This window comes from Lampris incognitus, chromosome 13, assembly GCF_029633865.1.
Source record: "Lampris incognitus isolate fLamInc1 chromosome 13, fLamInc1.hap2, whole genome shotgun sequence".
Lineage (NCBI taxonomy): Eukaryota > Metazoa > Chordata > Actinopteri > Lampriformes > Lampridae > Lampris > Lampris incognitus.
Window position 1 is genome coordinate 33123704 of NC_079223.1, and position 21148 is coordinate 33144851.

The window sequence follows — 21148 nt, forward strand, 5'->3', positions numbered from 1 at the left end:
TGCCAGATGTCCTTAGAGCCCTAGATGGCCCATCTTAAAACCCATTAACCGGGCCTTGTTCTTTTGGCCTAGATGATTTTCAGCCTAGCTACTGTTTTATCTGAGGTGGGATGAGGTAGTGGAGATGGGATCCTCTATTTCTGTCAATCATCCAGTTTGATTGGCTGGCCAGAGTTAAACTGTGCTGGGTAGGTGGGTCTGGGCTGCTGTCTGCCAGCCCTCTCTCTCAACACGGGTGGGGTTGAGCCAGAGCTCGGCATTGACCTTCAGCCTGATTTATGGGTTCCTCCTGGCCTTCTCTTTCCCTCCCACCCTCCCGGCTCCAGGAGATGAGCCTTGGCCGCCAGCTGAACCTCGCACTCCCCGGAACGCTAGGCGGGCCACCCTGTGTCAATCGCTGACAGCACGCTCTATAAACAAACCTAGGCTTAGCAACAGATGTGGGTGATTTCATCTCCCCATTGATGCTGTGTTTTGACTGTTGTCTGGAACTGGATTAGAGTCAGTGATCCAAGACTGAGTATATAGCGTATGCAAGTGTGTAGCATATGCAAATCTGACTTGGACAGCGAAGTGTGATAATGAGACATTTTTGGTAAGCTAATATGTATGTCCTTCATCCAAGTAACATGAATATTTAAAGTACTCAAATTGATTTTTTTTAAAAATCATTTTTCAATGGAAATTTGCATTACATGGAAAATTTTTGGTGGAGTAACTTGGCAGCCTGCTCTGTCAAACTTTATTAGGATATTAGGATTTATCTGTTTTTGGCCCTGTCTTTTCAGCGCTGTCAAGGATAATAATTTATCATTTGGTCTATCTGTGGGGGTTCTGCATCACATGTTTTTTTTCTTCCATTATCAATCAATTTATCCTCAGTCTGTTTATTGGCTGTCATGATTAATAGCCATTTTCAACCAGGACCCTAGTTAGGACTCCAGTTAAAACACTGTTTGCTGCTGATGGTGTATGAAAAGGAGACAACGTACTAGGCTGGGTGATAAAACGATAGTGAAATGTACTAGTGATAGATACTTCTACAACAGCAATAAGAAAGTTGTTCGATAGACGGTTCGATAGTTTCACTTAAATGCATTAAATGCAAAACCGCCATGAAAGCACATAACAAATATGTGTGCTTCCTCCCTGGCTCATGAACAGCCTATCGTATCCCTTGATAATGGAGTGTGCTACGAGTGACATGCAAACAGCCAATCATTTAACAGACAAACCCAACGCATGCTCCCTCCCTGCCTCGTAAACAGCCTATCATATCCCTTGATATTGGAATGTATTACGAGTGACACGCAAACAGCCAATCATTTAACAGGTGCGTGGTTCAGTTGTACCATTGACATGTGACACGACAACAGAGTGAGAAAAGGAGTGCACGTCCTTACAGACACAATTGACCATGTCTGTGGGTGGGAAGCTGGATGTGGGTATGTGTCCTGGTTGCTGCACTAGTGCCCCCTCTGGTCGGTCGAGGCCCCGGTTCAGTGGGGAGGGGGAACTGGGGGGAATAGCATGATCCTCCCACACGCTACGTCCCCCTGGCGAAACGCTTCACTGTCAGGTGAAAAGAAGCAGCTGGTGACTCCACATGTATCGGAGGGGGCATGTGGTAGTCTGCAACCCTCCCCGGATTGGCAGAAGGGGTGGAGCAGTGACCGGGACAATTCAGAAGAGTGGGATAATTGGCTGGATACAACCAGGGAGAAAAAGGGGGGAAAAGGTCCAAAAAAAGAGAAAAAGACGGTGAGGAAGTTGTTGATTTAAAAAGGGACAAGTCTGCTCACCAGTATGGCAGTTTTTTTTTTTTTTTTTTTTTTTTTTAAGTCTGACCGATATCAGAACACCATGGTGTGTAAATTGTGCAGGAAAACTGTCGCGACCAAGAACGGGAATACAACAGACGTATTTTATCACTTTACCTGTGTGCCTTGATGAAGTGGTTAAATTCAAAGTAAGCTGGTTAAATTCAAAATAAAGTAGTTAAATTCAACCTTTTTTCTCCTGATCTTTATTAAAAATAGGTTATTAAAATGATCGATATGGATTGAAATGATACAATTTATTGTGATAGCATTTTCAGCTATATTGCCCAGCCCTACAAAGTAAAGTGGCTTCCATTTAAGTTTGGTTTTGTGGCATCTGTGGAATCAAATGGTAGGCTATTACAGTGAAAGTTTGAGTGGCTGGGTGTACAAAAGAGCTCAGCCACACAGGATGTTGCAGCTGATCTGAAAAAGGTTTCCCTGCAGTGAGGATCAAAGGGGGGGTAAAACCTGCGCTGGTTGCTTTAATGCTTCTATTGTTGCTGTTATTGTTGTAAAGGCTTTTGAATGGTGTGAATAATTCATACAATGTTTCGTGTCTGCGAAATGGAGCTTAAGTGGTGTTTTAATGATGATTTTCAGCAATTTTGAAAGAGCCAAGTAACCCATGACCAGTACTGTTCTGCTTTTCAGTGATAGCACATACATACTGGCTTCGAGCTCTGAGCAGACATCCTGTCTGAGACTACACCTTGTCCTGTTTTGGAAGCAAAATTCATCCATTGTCACATTTAAGTGATTGGTCATTTTAATCACTATCTTGTTTTTTTTCTCTCCAACAGGAGTAATGTGTGTAAGAAAGCCATTGAAGTGATGAGGTGGAAGAGTCAAAAGGAGGCCGCTGTGGTTGTCTACTAGCTACGTCCTCTAGCCCTACTGCTAGTTGCTGCTATACCCTATCATCTGCCGAGGTGACTGGGGTGCCTCTGGGTGTCCCCATTCAACGATCCATAAACACAATGTGCCACGCTTGGAGAGGACTTAGCACTGCCTCATAGACTGCCAAACCTCCTGTGCTACTTCTCTTACTGTCCCAGGACACTCTGACCTTCCACATTCCCCTCTGGCCAAGATGAAGGAGGTGGGGTTGTGGTCGGCAGAGGATGTCTCCAATTGGTTGATCGAGGAGGGACTTCAGGAGTACGGCGATGCCCTCCGACTAACGGATGGTGCCTCTCTTCTCCGGCTCACTGAGGCTGACTTTCAGACAACGCCTCTGTCACTGGTCTCATCTGATGGTGGGCAGCAGCTGTTAGAATGCCTGGAGACATTACGGATAGAGACTCACATCAAGGCACACAAAAACGGTCATGCCAACGGGCATGTTGTGGGGCTGCCAAATGGGATGAGCAAGCCCCAGAAAAATGGCTCAATGGGACTCAATGGCATCCGAAAAGAGATGGTCCACATCCCTATTCCCAACATAGAGGCTGCATGCATGCCTTTCCCTGTTGAATGGTGGAAGACGGGTGTAGCATTTGTCTACGCGGTGGTGTGCTTTGTTACCACCAGCATTGTTATTTCAGTTGTCCACGAGAGGGTGCCAACAAAGGAACACACCCCACCACTGCCTGATAAGTTCTTTGACCTGTTTGACAGGGTGGAGTGGGCCTTTTCCATCTGTGAAATAAATGGCATGCTTCTGGTGGGGCTCTGGATCATACAGTGGACTCTACTCAAATACAGGTACAGACCTGAGGTTTACCTTTTTGTACTTTGAGTTCATCAGCCTCAACAAAAGTGTGTGTAGCACTTTTATTTAATGTTATTTAATTCTGCTGTGATCATTTGATGTATTAATTTGCTTATGGAATTCCAACTCAATATCATGTTGTTAAAATATCCATATTTTTCTTGCATATGTTTCCAGGTCAATTATTGGCCGGCGATTCTTCTTCATCGTTGGCACACTGTACCTGTACCGGTGTGTGACAATGTATATCACCACTCTGCCTGTACCTGGGATGCACTTCAAATGCTCTCCAAAGGTATGAGAGACATGCTTATACGTCTCCTCACTGTTAACTGGTTGGTCATGAAAACCCCTTTTCCTTTATCACAGAAAGTTGAATCAGTTCATTTGGACACGTTTATTGAGAGAAATGTTGCATCACTCATCTAAGTGATCTCTTCAGTCTCAACTGACTGCAGGTATCCCCATCCTTATAGAGAATACAGTGGCATAACGACTGAAAACAACAATCGGTTTCATATGCAAATTGTGTGAGCATTTACTAGAGTTTCAATGGCCATGTGTACTATTCAGTGGATCTTGGAATGGTTGCAATCACAGCATTTTAAAATGGCAACAGATGTACTCTTAGGCTGCCCCCTCGGTTCAGGGATGGTTGTTCCCTCTTCACATAGATGGCCTCATTGACTCCCCGTTCAAACCAGTGTTCCTCCCTATCAAGGATGTGCACATCCTCATCCTTGAAAGAGTGGCCACTGGCCTGTAGATGGGTGTAGACTGTGGAGTCCTGTCCTGACGTATTAGCTCTTCTGTGTTGTATCATCCTCTTGGCCAGCATCTGTTTAGTTTCCACGATGTACAATTCACGGCAATCATCACGGCACTTAACAGACTTAAAAGATGCCCAAACAGTGCGCTAACCGATGGAAGAGAGGAGAAGGACAACAACTGCCCAAGCATAAACCAGTGGGCATTCCATATGTGGTGGGAGTGGCGGAACAGTTGAGACGCATATTTTCCAAACACTGCGTCTCAGTTGCTTTCAAACCCCAAAACACGCTGTGCCAGAAATTGGTCCACCCCAAGGATCGGGTCCCCCATCACAAACAGAGCAATATAGTATATGCTGTTGGAAGTGCTGGGATGATTCCCATGAATTGTACATCAGGGAAACTAAACAGACACTGACCAAGAGAATGGCACAACACAGAACAGCTAATACGTCAGGCCAGGACTCCACAGTCTACACCCATCTACAGGCCAGTGGCCGCTCTTTCAAGGATGAGGATGTGCACATCCTTGATAGAGAGGAACACTGGTTTGAACGGGGAGTCAATGAGGCCATCTATGTGAAGAGGAAATGACCATCCCTGAACTGAAGGGGGGGGGGCGCAAGAGTATTTCTGTCACCATCTTACAATGCTGTGATTGCAACCATTCCCCAATACTGTGAATAGTGCACATTGCCATTGAAACTGTAGTTAAAGCTCATGGTAATTTGCATATGAAACCGATCGTTGTGCCACTATATTGTTTATAAGGGTGGAGATACCTGCAGTCAGCTGAGACCGAAGAAGTCACTTCGATGAGTAATGAAACGTTTCTCTCAATAAAGTTGTTTCCAGATGAACTGATTCAACTTTCCATGATTTTCTTACCCGGATTATTGAGCATGCATAAAGACCCTTTTCCTATAGTACAGTAATGCAGTCCTTTGCCTTGGTCTAATGTTATGTTTACTGAGTCTTGCTTTTGGCAAACTCCTGCCATAAAGAAACTCAACAGAATGAGTTTTCATTCCCTTTTGTTAGCCCTATGCACTTGAGTGCTTTTCTCGGACCACTGATCATAAGGGTAAAGAGATTTGTGTGTACGTTTTGTGCACATATGAGTGAATCCTGGACTAGTTCGGAGAATTTCCAAGATAGAGATCAGTTTCTCTTGCTATAGTAATTTTATGTTGCACATTAACCAGAGACCTGCAATAAGCAAAAGTGGACGTTTCACATCAGTTAAATAGGATACACCTTCTCATATATGGTTATGGTATCCGATACCTTTTTTTTTGGAAAATGTTTATTGGCATTTACAATCACGTATTGAATAATTTAACATTCCCAGATCCACAAGGAGAAATGCAGATTAAAGGAATAATTAAATTACACACCACTAAATTGAAGGAAAAAAAAAGTTCAAGAAAAATAATCAGCATCGTTCACCTGGTATATACAAAGAATCTCTGGGTTTACAATCAGTACTCATTGGGCTGTTCCTGACTCTTGTCAAGAGGCATCCCAGTCTATTATACTGGTTAAAGTGTCAAAGTAAGTCCGAAAAAACATCCAGACTTTCTTGAACTTGTCCCTGTTACCCCTTAAGGTAAATTTTATCTTTTCCAGCTTAAGATACAACATAATATCCCTGATCCATCTGACATGGGATGGGGGTCTTAAGCTCTTCCAGTTAAGAGTATTAGGCAATTTAAGGGTATTATGCCCCTTTTCCACTACATGGTACCAGCTCGACTCAACTTGACTAGCTTCTGTGTCGTTTTCCTTTACCATACCTCCTCGACAGACCACAGCTTGGATTTTCACCTGTCCATGTTTTTTTTTTTATTTCAAAATGTACTTTTTAAGATAACGCTGCTTCGACCGCTTCGATATTTAAAAATGCCGGGTGATATCCCATGTGCGCATTGATGACACCGTGACGCAAAATGATGCAGTGACGCATTTCTCTGACCAACCGGAGGTCTGCATTGATTTTGGCACCCACTCCAGTTTTTTTGGAACCTCGACAAAGGTGGTAACAGTTACCAAAATGCCGGTACTTTCCAGTAATAGAAAACGAAAAAAAAGGGCGAGTCGAGTTGAGCTGGTACCATGTAGTGGAAAAGGGGCATCAGAGTATTTATTAGGATTATCAAGCTGGTAATGTCGTAAAGGCTGCCAATTTATACATGTTAGATGGTCAGTCACAGTCTTCTGGTGTCACACAACTGATAAACAATTTCTTTTTGAAATTTGCAGTATGAATCCAGTAGCTACTAAAGCAACAGTGTTGAGAATTATTCTGCAATGATCATGGGAGATTGCATCACAGATTAACATTAAGCCAGTGAAAAACATGTTTGTCTTTGCCCTCCAAATAAACAGATGAATGCCTGCTCTGTATTCTCTCAGGCCCTGAGGTCTAGTTTTCTGTTCAAAATCCCATCTGAACTAGCACACGACCTCAAGTGCAGTGACTTGTACAGTGTGGCAGTGAGGTAGCTGTTTTTGTGTGTGCGTACATGCATACTTGTGAGGGCTCTGCTCCGCGTTAATTCAGGGTTCTTGCCACAGGTCTGGAGAGCATGGAAAAGGATTTTTTTTTATTTCCAGGTCTGAAAGCTTATGGAAATTGGTGATTAATAATATGGAGAAAAAGAAGATCTATTTTCTACATTTGAGTTTAAATCTCATTGAAAAGGTATACCAGTATTTTTGGAATAAGTATTCAAAAGGTCGGTGCAGCATGGCCTTCCTTCAATGTCACATGCACGCATGTTTGCTGTCTGGAAGTCGGTGGAGAAGTACACTGTAGTAGTGCGGATCCAACAGCGGTGCAAATTCTAAAACCAGACAACCAGCCCCCATCTGCAGTCATGGGGAGTTGCAAGTTGCTGTTTTCTTGGACAATAAATTTTCATCAAAATTTAGACAGATTTCTCCAGTTTATTTGATCATAAGGCATATTGACTGAAAAGGTTAGGGAAAAATGGACATTATCCTTAAACAAGTGCTCTTATAGTTTCATGGCTGAATCATTCGTCTTGTAGTCTTGTAAGTATCCGGCACTTCCAACTGTCTCATTAGATGATGAGGAGGAAAATATACCTTTTATTTGCGAAGCACTTTTTAAGCCACTGCAAAAAGCTGAAAATAGAATAACACTGCAGCATAATTCAGTTAAACCTGCATACTACAGAAATAACACGACAGGCCCCAATTGCCAGTTATAAAAAATAAGTAATTTTTACTACAGTTGTTAAGGGAAAGTATTGTATCTCCAGGTCTGGAAGATGAGGTGTAGATGGGACAAAGTCAGAAATTTGAAAAGGACCAAGAATTCTGTTAATCATGATTTTATTTTCCAAACATGGTCAAGATTTTGTTTTCAGAAAGGTATTTCTAGCTATAAAATTTATTTCTCAGTTTAGTTTTTATTTTTGTTGTCCGTTTTATTTTATTTATTATTCTTTTAGTTTGGGCTTCATGGGTAAGGAGAATGTGTCCTGGGTCTCAATTAAAGGGTCTGTTCAAAAAAAGTCACTAGTACATGGTCGGGGGAATTACATTTTGGGGCCTCAGTTGTATGTAGCAGTGTAATTTTGTAAAAAGTGTTTTGTACTCGCTTGGAAACAGCTGTCCAATATTCACTCTGCATTCAGGAATCGACTTTTCTGTCATTCGGTTGTCTCTGATGACTGGACTTTCCATGGGGCAACCAAGATGATGGATGACTAAAAACAAGTCGCTGACATAGCAGTATTAGCAAAATTATATTCAGCATCCGATCCAGAGTGTGAATTACACAATGACAATCGGGGGTCAACTTTTTCTACAGGGTGTAAAGGGAACCCAGGACAGTGCAGACACGTGTTCCAGTGCGCTTCCTTACAGTATCTTGCTTGTTTAACATAATGTCTGCAGTCTATAGATGATGATAAATCACATCCATTACACCAGCTCATGCGGCAGGTAAAACACAACTTTTGTAGTCAGCGGTCACCAACAAAGTATTCTAGAGTAAAACTGCCAGGAAATCGGACCCACCCACCCACCCACCCACCCACACACACACACACACACACACACACACACACACGACAGCAGGACATAATTTCCACTCAAACACAGACCCATACAATGCTGTACCAGAACCAAAGACACTATCAACATGCCAAAGAGGTCAGCAAATATGTTCCTGCCTGCCATACAGTCTCTAAGCCTGTGCCCGACTAACATTAAAGGCACAGACCACCTAATCTAAATTTGTCAGCTGTTTTCTTACTGGGAAAATAGTCCAACAGAAAAAAATAAATCGGCATTCCACAGCATTCATTCAACATCATCATCATCATTCTTTACTATCGGTAGCCAACACTATCAAAAGCCCTCGCATATTAGTTGAGAACAGTAGGGTGTGATTGTTGTGCATACCATCAGTTTCTGAAAGTACTGTTATTATGCCTTTTATTAAAACGGGGAAGGCCCCGGTGACTTGATGCTCTCTGAAGGGAGGCTCACTTTCTTACACTTTGAAAAGCCCTGATCTAGAGTGATATTACATGCATAGGCTAACGTTTAAAGTTACTGCATGCACGCACACACACGCACACACACACACACACTGAGAAAAAAACTATTGCAGAACCAGTACCGCTGTTAAAATGCTGTCAATATTTTAAAAACTGTTCGTGTCTCAAAAAGTTGTTTCAATGCTTCAGTGTTAAAAGAAAAACTTTCAAATGTTTTAAAAAGCTCTTGCGTTTTTTATTTAAAAAGCTGTGTTTAAAAATGTCAGTGATTTTTAAAAAGCTATGTCAATGTTGCTTTCAATATTTTAAGGCCCATGCCCAGTGTCTATAGATACTAGGGTCTTCCACTTTCGTAGTCCTCCATTTGTTTTCACATCATAATTGCACACAAGGAGAAGGGACACACACGCACAAACACAATGCACACACAGTAAAATATGTGTGTAATCAATTTTTTGTTAATAACCTCTGTGTTACTTGAACATTTTTCACCGTGGTCCTACATTTTTTCGATGTAGAAGCACATGTACTGCTTGGGAAAAAAGTTATTGTACAGCTCTGTGTGTGTGTGTGCGCAGTTGTACCTTCTCCACTCCAATGAGTACGTGACAATAGTGTACCCATCCTAGCTATGTTGTGCATAAATGTGACGCGTCGCACCTGATGGCACCACAAAACCTGTCCTTACTGCTGCATGTCTTTATGCATGCTCAATAACCCAGGTAAGAAAATCAAAGAAGGTTGAATCAGTTCATCTGGATACGTTGACAGATACATTTCATCACTCATCTAAGTGCCATCTTCAGTCTAAACTGACTGCAGGTATCCCCACCCTTAAAAACAATACAGTTGCGTAATAACCAAAACCAACGGCCGGTTTCATATGCAAGTATGGGCGTGACCATTAACTAGAGTTACAATGGCCATGTGTACAGAGGATTTGGGAATGTTTGCAATCAGTGTGGTTATCCTAAGTACATCTATCGCCATCTTACAGTGCTGTGATTGCTACCATTCCCCAATCCTCTGTGAATAGTACACATGGCCATTGTAATTCTAGTTAATGGTTATGCCCATATTTGCATTATGAAACTGGTCGTTGGTGTCGGTTTTTATGCAACTGTGCTGTTTATAAGGGTGGGGATACCTGCAGTCAGTTTAGACTGAAGAGGTCACTTAGATGAGTGATGAAACGTATCTGTCATTAAACGTATCCAGATGAACTGATTCAGCCTTCTTTGATTGACTTACTGTTGCGTGTTTTACAAACATGTTATGCTTGAATAAATTTATTTTTATACACGATTTTTATACAGCATGTGTAATTGACGGTTGTGTGTCTTGCAGCTTCTTGGAAATTGGGAGGCGCAAATGAGAAGAATAATGAAAATGATTGCAGGTGGAGGCCTGTCCATCACCGGCTCTCACACTATGTGTGGGGACTACCTGTACAGCGGCCACACTGTCATGCTAACACTAACCTATCTCTTCATCAAGGAATGTGAGTACCAGACAAACTACACAATCCTGTGTTGATTTTGTGTTCATTTCATTTGTACAGTGCAAACTCTGGGCACTACCAGTAAAAGTATATACAAAGTGGCACGGTGGCTCAGTGGTTAGTGCTGTCTCCTCACTGCAAGAAGGTCCTGGGTTTGAACCCTGGGTTTATCCAACCTTTGGGGTCCCAGGTCATCCTCTGTGTTGAGTTTGCATGTTCTCCCCGTGTCTGCGGTGGGTTTTCCTCAGGTGCTCCGGTTTCCCCAACCATCAAAAAAGACATGCATGTTAGGGTTAATACTCCTGTCTGTGCCCCTGACCAAGACATAGTAAGACAAACTGGAGTTTTTCCCGGGTGTTGCACGGCAGCTGCCCACTGCTCCTAGCTACACAGCTAGGATAGGTTAAATGCAGTGTAATTTCCCTACGGGGATCAGGAAAGTATCTCAAAAAAAAAAAAAGCTTTGACTACTCACGCGCCGCCGCGTTGGCTACATCAGAGACAACTGAAAACCACGAAAGCAATTGAAAATTATGCGGCATTTGCTGGTTTTCTCACTCAGAGTAAGTAAAGCAAACAACATTTAAAAATTCTGTACAAAACAATGGCAGAAGTGGGGCAAACAGCCGATTTGTGCATCAGTTGCAGACTGACTTTTAAAGATCGTTTGAGGAGAAACATGTTCTTACCGTTTAAAAAAAGAAGTACTTAAAGGATACCTCCTCTGTCCTGTTGATAATGATGTTGAGTAATTTTTTTCTGTTTGCAAGGGTGTGTTAACACTGTTTTTAATTAGCTATGGACTTTAGTTGAGTTGGCTTCGCAAAATGAGATTATTGCAGCCGAGCATTTACTGTTTATTTTTTTTCGGTGTTTTTTTTTGTAATGTCAAGAAAAGTGACATGTAGGAGTAGAAATTTCAACTTTGTGTGTTTGGCTTGATAGCATGATAACATGATGTTATGGTGCTGTTTTTGGTCCATGTTTGCATCTTCTCATCTCCAACTCTATAAAGCTTTTTATTGTTGAAGCAGGATTGGCGACATGGTGGCGCAGTGGTTAGCGCTGTCGCCTCACAGCAAAGAAGGTCCTGGTTTCGAGCCCCAGGGTTTTCCAACCTTGGGGGTCATCCCAGGTCGTACTCTGTGTGGAGTTTGCATGTTCTCCCTGTGTCTGTGGTAGGTTTTCTCCGGGTGCTCCAGTTTCCCCCACCATCAAAAAGACATGCATGTTGGGGTTAATACTCCTGGCTGTACCCTTGACAGAGGGATGACAAGATGAATTGGAGTTGGTCCCCTGGTGCTGTATGGTGGCTGCCCGCTGCTCCTAGCTACACAGCTAGGATGGGTTAAATGCAGTGCATAATTTCGCTACGGGGATCAATAGAGTATATCTAAATCAAAAAATAAAGGGAGGTTATGCAGAGAAGAAGTTGACTTTTTTATGTTATCTTTTAGCCTGACACAAGATGAAAGTGCATTTAAAAATCACAATATTTGTCAAATTTTCCGATTTGGGTTTCACCAAGAAATCCCATGAGAAGTGGTGGCAGTTTAATCTCCCTCTAGACAAAACGATGAATAAAGTGACAAAAAAAGTGCTTTTGCAACATTGTGTATCATACTGATAAGAGTAAATCAACCTGACTTATTTTGCACCACTCGTCTGAACTTTTGATCCCTTCTTATCAGGAAATATGGAGAAAATGTTGCACCATTTGTTAACACTTATCAATATGCTCTCTTGCCTGCTAAGGCATTATTTACTGTCTTACATAACCCCTTTTTCTGCCACACAGGGCATATCTCCCTGTGTTCTATACTTTGAACAATGACCCGACTTACTATTAAGCAAGCAAATTCAAAGGTCTTGATTAGAGCTTATTGTTCAAGCCGTAATTGAAATGCTCATGTAAACTATGTAAACAATCCTTCCTGCTTCTACATCACATGGTGCAGTTGCTCTCCTGTTTTATTTATGTTAGGAACCCAGATTGATATAACAGTGTCACCTAGTGGCCTTTTGCAAACTGGGTTTTACTGGGAACAAAGTAGCTTTATCACAGATTCCGTCTCAACATTTGCTCCTTTACTGCTTGTGACTTTATCAGTACCGCATAGTTTACACCAACTCGAAAGACTTCATTCCAGTGAGTTCAAGTTCTATGCTGATCCAGTTGGGTTTGTGCTTTTTGGGTCATTAATCCTGCAAGTTGTCTTCTGTTCAATTGGCAGATTCCCCTAAACGATTTTGGTGGTACCACTGGTTTTGTTGGACCCTGAGTGCCGTGGGGATTTTCTGCATCCTGCTGGCCCATGACCACTACACTGTGGATGTGGTGGTGGCATACTTTATTACCACACGCCTCTTCTGGTGGTACCACACACTGGCCAATCAGCAGGTGAGTGCAGCACCTTTCACTACTATGGATGTTACTTCGGCTGTAATTTGGCCTAGCGGTGTGCTCTGTTACATTGATTCTGGTTCTCTTTGCCTCTAATGTCTAATTAGGTGAAATCAACCAAGTGACTGAAATCCTAACTCAGCGAGACACAGTGATGGCTACACAGGGCTGAAGCTCAGTGGCGAAAAAACATGCCACAAGGGTTCAGTCTCCTTTTGCTGCTTGTGGATGCATCATTTTTTCCCCCCTACTAAATTCTGAAATTATCAAGCCCTACTGTTGCCACCCATGTTTTACATGCATTGTCCACTAATGTCAGTGGATGATCGCTTTATGAAAGCGATTACAGTGATTGGGTGGGTGAAAGATTAGTTGTGCGCGGTTTCTCTTTACTTTCATCAAATGTTAAAGTAGGATTTTACTTTGCTGATAACATCTTAACATTGTTTTTCTTTTAAATCTGTGACAACTATTAGGTAGCTAGTTTGCCGAAAAATAAGTCTTTCATTGCCATTCAAATAATTTAATTTTTACTGCTAGTGCTGATCCCCGACATTAACCTCCCATATCAAAAGCGTTGAGATGATTCCATGTGTGCTCCTCAATACTGATAGCACAAAATTCTTCGCTACTCAAAAGCTCATAACATTTTATTTTTTTGTCTTTTATTTCAGTCACTGAAAGAGGCATCGCAGAGCAATCCTTTCTCACGGGTCTGGTGGTACCGACTGTTCCAGTACTTTGAGGAAAATGTCAACGGCATCGTCCCTAGAAACTATCAGCTTCCATTGTCATGGAGAGTGTTGCCATGGAACCGTGGCGTGCGGTATAGCCGACTGGACACTCCATGACCCGGGTTGTGTAAAAGGAGGCAAGGGCTCTGTGGCAAAAGACTTCCCAAAGTGCTGTTTTCACCCATTAAAGACAGCATTTTTTTTTAACCTTGCGCTGTCCATTCACTTCTATTACTCATAGCAGACACATCCTTGTCCAAATGGCTAGCACTGTGACTCACTTATTAATTTGTTTATAGATCATTTCTTTTCCCTATCCCCCTCTATTTTACTCCTGACAGATTTTTTTTTATGAGAATGAAGCACTCATCATTTTATTTTTATTTACCTTCCCCTCCTTGGACTACATTACTATTTGTAGTAGCGTCAGGAAGCGTTTCAGCAGACCTCTTATGTTATTTAACAGCCATGGTGACTTTAGATTACCTTCTTGTTGATGCAAAATATATTATTTTCCAATTTCCTGTCCAATCTTATCTAATAAGATTTATTCAGTGCAAATAGTGTCAGTCTAATGTTTATTTGATAACCAAAATGCCATAATCAGTTTTTTTCCTTTTTATAGCAAATTCCCTTTTGTAATTTATCCTTGCTAAAATCCGTCAAAGGTGCAAAAAAGAGTTTTCTAAGTATTTCAACATTATTTTTCAAAAATGATGTCGAATAGAGGATTTTTAGATTTTTACCTTTTTCAAGATGGAGAACTGAGAGCAAAAGAATCTAATGTGGTATGTAGCATTATTCCAGTGCCTTCCTTAGCTTGATTGTACAACAGTTCAAGTATGTGTCTTGTGTCTAGCTGCCTTGGTTGTTGGTCAATCAACACCATGGCGTGATGTGATACCTATTTAATGGTCTTGTTCGCATGAATGTAAGAATAATTATGCCAGCCTTACCTGAAGATTGGTCTTCCCAAAATTAAGCGCAGTTATTCAAATGTCCCATCTTATTTATTAACCCTTTATGATATCAGTTTGTGTTCAGCTGGTCAGTGTTGTTCTAATAGGAGCAAAATGACTGTTAATTTTGTTTCTTTTTATTTATGTCCGTCATCATTTCCTGTTCACCAACTGGTCTTGACCTCGTCTTTGCTGCTCAGTGATTCTCAATCACTCAGACACTAACTATCACATCTGCTGATTTTCGTTATCCCTTTGAATATTCCTAACAGAAACCATTCTCTGGCCCTGGACTTAACTTGTGCATCAGCACTGTAATGCTTGCACAAGAGATATTGTAAAGAGCCCCTCTCTTGCAACCAATATCGAGTCTCACCTCATAACTACTGGCCGGATGGCTAATAGAGGAGAGTGGTGATGAATTCAGTGTCATGGAACATTTTCAGCATTGTCCTCTTGTGAAAGTATATCATATTTGTAGTGTCTTGATGACTAGGGCAGCGAGGGAAATGTCCAGTGATGGTGCATTATGTGTGCAATTTCTCTAGTGTGGCAACTGTGTTGAACTCGAGAATGTTGGAGCTGAGAAAACAGAAGCTTTAGGCAAAGTTTCTGAGCATGCTTGCTATTGGTATGTGCGTGATAGTTACAGTTATATTTGTTCTGCTGAATTACCCTATTAGCTGATGGCCTATATGTTCTACATTGCCTCATAAAAGCAATGCCAAAAATATTGCAAACTACCTGCTATTGTAGTTGGCCAAATATCCTAGAGAGAGCCAGTGTGGGGAGAATAAGTGTGGTGCACAGGCATGGTGCACAAGGCTAATAAAATACTTGGCCAAATGTATGCATATGGAGGAAAACAAATGAACTTTCCACGAATGTGAAAATTTGTCTTTGTTTATAGTCTTAAGCACACTTGCATGTTGACATTTTGTTTATTCTTTCTTTTACTGTGACTCAGTTCTTCAGAAGAAGAAAACTGAATCCAATTTGTTTCTTTTTTAAGACTGAAATCATGGTTACATGACATTTTCTATAAAAGGATATTTTTTAGATGGCAAGCTGAACTAGTAAAGATAATGTCTGTAAGCCTATACAACTAAGCTCTGGTCAAACTTGGGGACCTGCTAATGGTTAACACTAAAATAACTACATTAAGTTTATCAGAACATTGATTGTCTGAATGGGGTAAAGTGGTGTGAAAATTTCTGTCTCTCAATGTTAGGTGATGACACTAATATCTTTTGTTGATGACATTGACAGTCAGATATGTAAGCCCCCCCCCCTTCTCATGTCAGAACATTTCTCAGCTGTAGGTAGCAGTAGACTCTGGAATCTCTCAATTCTTCTGATGTCTTATAAGCACAGAGCGTTCTACACAGAGAACCATATTTTGTTTTAAGATGGGTCAAACCTTTCGTTCATACCAGGACACTGTACGTGCGTCTGAATGACCGCCCTCGGTGTGAATGGCAATTAGTGTTAAGAGTCAAGTTGATGTGTTTGCCACCTAGTTTGCCTGTAGTTGCCAATCAAGCTGGATTTTTGTTTTTCTTTCAAGTAATCAGTTTGTCTGTTTCTCTGTGAAACCAGTGAATCAATATGTCCTTGTTTTGTCCGTACATCAGATGTTTGTAAACTATGATAGATAATACAGAGAATTCTACTCGGAAGGCTTTTGAATAAAAGATTTTACTATTAAGTATTTTATTTGACCGTTTCCGTTGTTCCATCAATTTATCAAAAAATACCTTCTTGTCCTGATCATTTTTATTGTGCCCAATGCCAAAGGTGACATCATGGCAGACTCCCTAACAGCCAGCAGATGGACACCTTGAGTTGCATTGAGAGCCAGATATGGCCTACCCTACAGTGAGGAGCAGTCTTTTGAAATATGCAACTTTAAAGATGCATCTTGTGCCCTCCACATTGTTAACACGACGAGTTTAACATTGAACATCGTTAAAACATGGCCATGGCCGTTGCTGTCTTCGCCACCTGTAATTGTTCGGCTACATCCGAACACTTCTGTCAGACCTCAGAAGCATATGTGAGCATAGCTTCTTGGAATAAACACAATCCCAAATTTGAATACAACACCTGACACTAAATTGCACACCTACAATACAGCACTGTACAATCATATCGCATATGGGGGCGTCCGGGTAGCGTAGCGGTCTGTTCCGTTGCCTACCAACATGGGGATCAGCGGTTTGAATCCCCGTGTTATCTCTGGCTTGGTCGGGTGTCCTACAGACACAATTGGCTGTGTCTGCGGGTGGGAAGCCGGATGTGGATATGTGTCCTGGTCACTGCACTAGCACCTCCTCTGGTCAGTCGGGGCGCCTGTTCGGGAGGGAGGGGGAACTGGGGGGAATAGTGTGATCGTCCCACGCACTACTTCCCCCTGGCGAAACTCCTCACTGTCAGGTGAAAAGAAGCGGCTGGAGACTCCACAAGTATCGGAGATGTGTGGTAGTCTGCAGCCCTCCCCGGATCAGCAGAGTGGGTGGAGCAGCGACCGGCACAGCTCAGAGAGCAGGGTGATTGGCCAAGTACAATTGGGGAGAAAAAGAGGGGAAAGAAGGGGAAAAAAAAAACAATATCACATATGCCTGTTCGGGACAAGGACCATTGGCATAGATGTCCATGTGTATCTTAAGTAATATTGTACACATTTACATGAATGACCTCTGATAGAATAGGACTTACAGAATATTTTCTGATGAAGAAAAGCTGCTGATTTTCAATAGCTCTACCTATACACCAATTAGCCAAAACATTAAAACCACTAACAGGTAAATTAATAACATTGATTATCTCGTTACAATGGCACCTGTCAAGGGGTGGGATATATTAGACAGCAAGTGAACAGTCAATTCTTGAAGTTAAGGTGTTGGAAACAGGAAAAATGGGCAAGCATAAGGATCTGAGCAACTTTGACAAGGACTCGCCAGATCGAATCCCCATGTTACCTCCGGCTTGGTCAGGCGTCCCTACAGACACAATTGGCCGTGTCTGCGGGTGGGAAGCCGGATATGGGTATGTGTCCTGGTCGCTGCACTGGCGCCTCCTCTGGTCAGTGGGGGCGCCTGTTCAGGGGGGAGGGGGAACTGGGGGGAATAGCGTGATCCTCCCATGCATTACGTCCCCCTGGCAAAATTCCGCACCTTCAGGTGAAAAAGAAGAGGCTGGCGTCTCCACATGTATCAGAGGAGGCATGTGGTAGTCTGCAGCCCTCCCCGGATCAGCAGAGTGGGTGGAGCAGCGACCGGCATGGCTCAGAGAGCAGGGTGATTGGCCAGGTACAATTGGGAGAAAAAAAAAACTTTGAAAAGGACCAAATTGTGATTGCTAGATCAGAGCATCTCCAAAACGGCAGGTCTTGTGGGGTGTTCCTGATATGAAGTGGTTAGTACCTACCAAAAGTGGTCCAAGGAAGGACAACTGGTGAACTAGCGACAGGGTCAAGGGTTCCCAAGGTTCATTGGGGAGCAAAGGCTATCCCATCTGGTCCGATCTCACAGAAAAGCTAATGTAGCTCAAATTGCTGAAAAAGTTGATGCTGGCTATGACAAACAGGTGTCAGAACACACAGTGCATCACATCTTGTTGTGTATGGGGCTTTGTAGCTGCAGACCGGTCAGATTGCCCATGATGACCCCTGTCCACTGCCGAAAGCTCCTACAATGGGCACGTGAGAGTCAGAATTGGATCATGGAGCAATGGAAGACGGTGGCCTGGTCTGATGAATCACGTTTTCTTTTACAACATGTGAACGATTGGGTGTGTGTCTCACGCTTACCTTGGGAAGAGATGGCACCAGGATGCACTATGGGAAGAAGGCAAGCTGGCGGAGGCAGTGTGATGCTCTGGGCAATGTTCTGCTGGGAAAACTTGTGTCCTGGCATTCATGTGGATGCTACTTTGACACGTACCACCTACCTAAACATTGTTGCAGACCAGGTACACCCCTTTATGGCAATGTTATTCCCTGATGGCAGTGGCCACTTTCAGCAGGATAATGCTCCCTGCCACACTGCAAAAATTGTTCAGGAATGGTTTGAGGAACAGGATGAAGTGTTCAAGGTGTTTCTCTGGCCTCCAAATTCCCCAGATCTCAATCTGATTGAGTATCTGTGGGATGTGCTAGAAAAACAAGTCCAATCCATGGAGGCCCCACCTCGCAACGTACTGGACTTAAAGGTTCTGCTGCTAATGTCTTGGTGCCAGATACCAGAGGACACCTTCAGAGGTCTTGTGTCCATGCCTTAACAGGTCAGAGCTGTTTCGGCGGCGGCATGAGGAGGACCTGCACAATATTAGGCAGGTGGTTTTAATGTTTGGCTGATAGGTGTATACATACAACATGACGGTGTACCATTCATTCGATTCTCAAAGTGGTCTTATTAATCTTCAGCAAACGGGTGCATGGTTAACAAGACATTGCAAATTATGTAAATATTTTGTTGGGCGGTGCAGCAGACTAATCGCGTCCCACTGCTGAGGTTCATGGTCCGAGACTTAGGTGTTGTCTCCAGCCTTGTCGGATGTCACAGTGAGCACATTTGCTCCTGTGTTGGGAATCAGGGGGGGTAATGTGTCCTGCTATTGGAATTGGCGTCCCCTACAGGTTGATGGGACACCTGTATTACAGGGAAAGATGTGAGCCTCTGCATGCATTATGCCCCCCCCCCCCCCAAGAAACCTGCCACTGGCAGGTGAGAAGAAGCAGATTGCTGATACTGCATGTAATTGAGGATGCACGTCGTAGTTGACACCTTTCCCAACCACCAAAAGGGGTGTGCAACGGTGGGGCTTGAGGGGAAAAAAGTAGTGGACATGAAAAACTGGGATGAAAATGGGAGAAAATGAACAAATAGTGTATCATGACTATTTATTTATGCAAAGGGGGTTTGAGTGATATTGGGTATACCTTAAACAGCCTTCTAAAAGAGCAGGAGGGCCACGTGATTCTTTTGATTTAATGAAGCATAATATGAATTTATCTCAAGTGCCGGCTTCTCGGCTCACTCAAGTATTTGCTGGCACCCTGAAGAGCTTGTGCTTTGTGCTGGCAAGCCCAGCCCGGCTCCCACGCACTACTACTGCACGTAGTCGAACGAGAGCCAGGCAGGAGGGAGGCTGTGCTCCAGGAACCTCCACAGTTTCCCATGTTCAGTTGACTTCATTACAAAGGCCAGATCACTCTCCCTAGGAGCCTCTCCCACTACGTAGTCTCCGTCCTCTGCACACATTTGTGCGTGTGTGCGCTGTCTGTTCTACGGACAGAAAACTTAAGGGCGCATTTACATTTTCAAGCCCTAAATTTGATATCGGGGTTTCGGCATGCGGAAGAATCTTCCTATATTGGATTCAATGCAGTAAGTGTTAAGATATATATACATATAGTGTTAAGCTATATAAAGCGACTTTGAGTATTAGAAAAGCGCTATATAAGTTTAATTTATTTATTAAGATGGCCATGTTTGTTGCCCCTCTCTCTCGACTAAGTTAATAATATAATTTATTGCAGCATGAAGTCTGGTGAGAATGAAAAGGTAGCCCCATTATTCTAAATGGTGAATACTCAAAGCAACAACATGCACACGCATATTGTTAATTATCATTCTTTCTCACAGTTACATAATCATACCATAACCTGCTTTTATCCTGAACAAAGTAGTCCAAAAACAACATCATGGCTAAATAAAGACATTTTACCCTACTGTTATGTAAATCGTCATAATGCCAAACTTAGTCTGTGAAAGTTCTTGGAGCACAGATGTCGCTTTTATCTAATAATGGATGGCTTGTAAAAGTGGGTAGTATGGGAAAGAAGGAGTTGAGCATTGAAATAGCCATATGGGTTATATCGGCGCTGATGTTTTTATTCCTCTATTTGCGTGCACGTTGTGTTCTGAAAGCTTGACACGTGTCCTCCCCAGCAATCCTTTCATTTCTTTAGCAGCAAACCAATCAAACAATGGCAGGAAGATGATCAAAGAAGAGAAGTTGCTTGGACTTTAAAGACGGAGAGATAGGTCTCGTCCCGCTAAGATAAAAAATAACACGGATTGAACCAGAATGCCTCCGTCATAACATGTCTCTTGGACCGCCTCAACTGATCAATATCTATTTTTGATAGCTGTTATAGCTCACATGTTGGAAAATGTGCTTTCTGCTTAGGATACCTTGTGATGTTTTGATCTAATTCGTGGCGAAGGGAATTGCAAGTGGGCCCGCCTTCCAATTTAAAATATGTCAAGACCCATACAAACTTTCATCCTTTATAACTTTCACAGGTTTAGAGACGCTCTGGAGTCAGACGAGATGAAAACAAAGCTCTGCCATTTCAAGGCATCTTATAGGGGGCATTTTTCATTTTGACTCCCCTCTCGCTTCTCTGTGCCTGCGTGCTCTGGGCTCAGCAGGAAGTTGGATGATGCTGATGATGCTGATGTTGACACCATTATTTTTAACACACACACACACACACACACACACACACACACACACCAGCATCAGTGTTTTTTGGCACGGGATCCTCCCCCCTCGGGGATCAACATCCCGTGAGGCGACGGAAATGACCTGAAGAGCTGAACGTGACAGTCCCCAATTAGACACGATAGTTTATCATCGCCTCAAAGGTCACTCATCTTGCCTGCCATGCTCTGTCAGCCGGACCAGTGCTCCCTTGCTTAA

At 42.7% G+C, this 21148-nt stretch overlaps 1 protein-coding gene across 2 annotated transcripts in view; it reads left to right on the plus strand.

Moving 5' to 3' along the window:
- sgms1a (sphingomyelin synthase 1a) overlaps positions 1-16141 on the plus strand; it is a 32869-nt gene extending 16728 nt beyond the window's left edge. For both annotated transcript variants that reach the window (XM_056291539.1, XM_056291540.1), the window contains exons 2-6: positions 2624-3527; positions 3712-3829; positions 10187-10340; positions 12575-12741; positions 13419-16141. In XM_056291539.1, the coding sequence (XP_056147514.1) occupies positions 2914-3527; positions 3712-3829; positions 10187-10340; positions 12575-12741; positions 13419-13595 (1230 nt within the window). In that variant the 5' untranslated portion in view covers positions 2624-2913 and the 3' untranslated portion in view covers positions 13596-16141. The remainder of the gene's footprint in view (positions 1-2623; positions 3528-3711; positions 3830-10186; positions 10341-12574; positions 12742-13418) is intronic.
- Positions 16142-21148: the final 5007 nt, after the last annotated feature.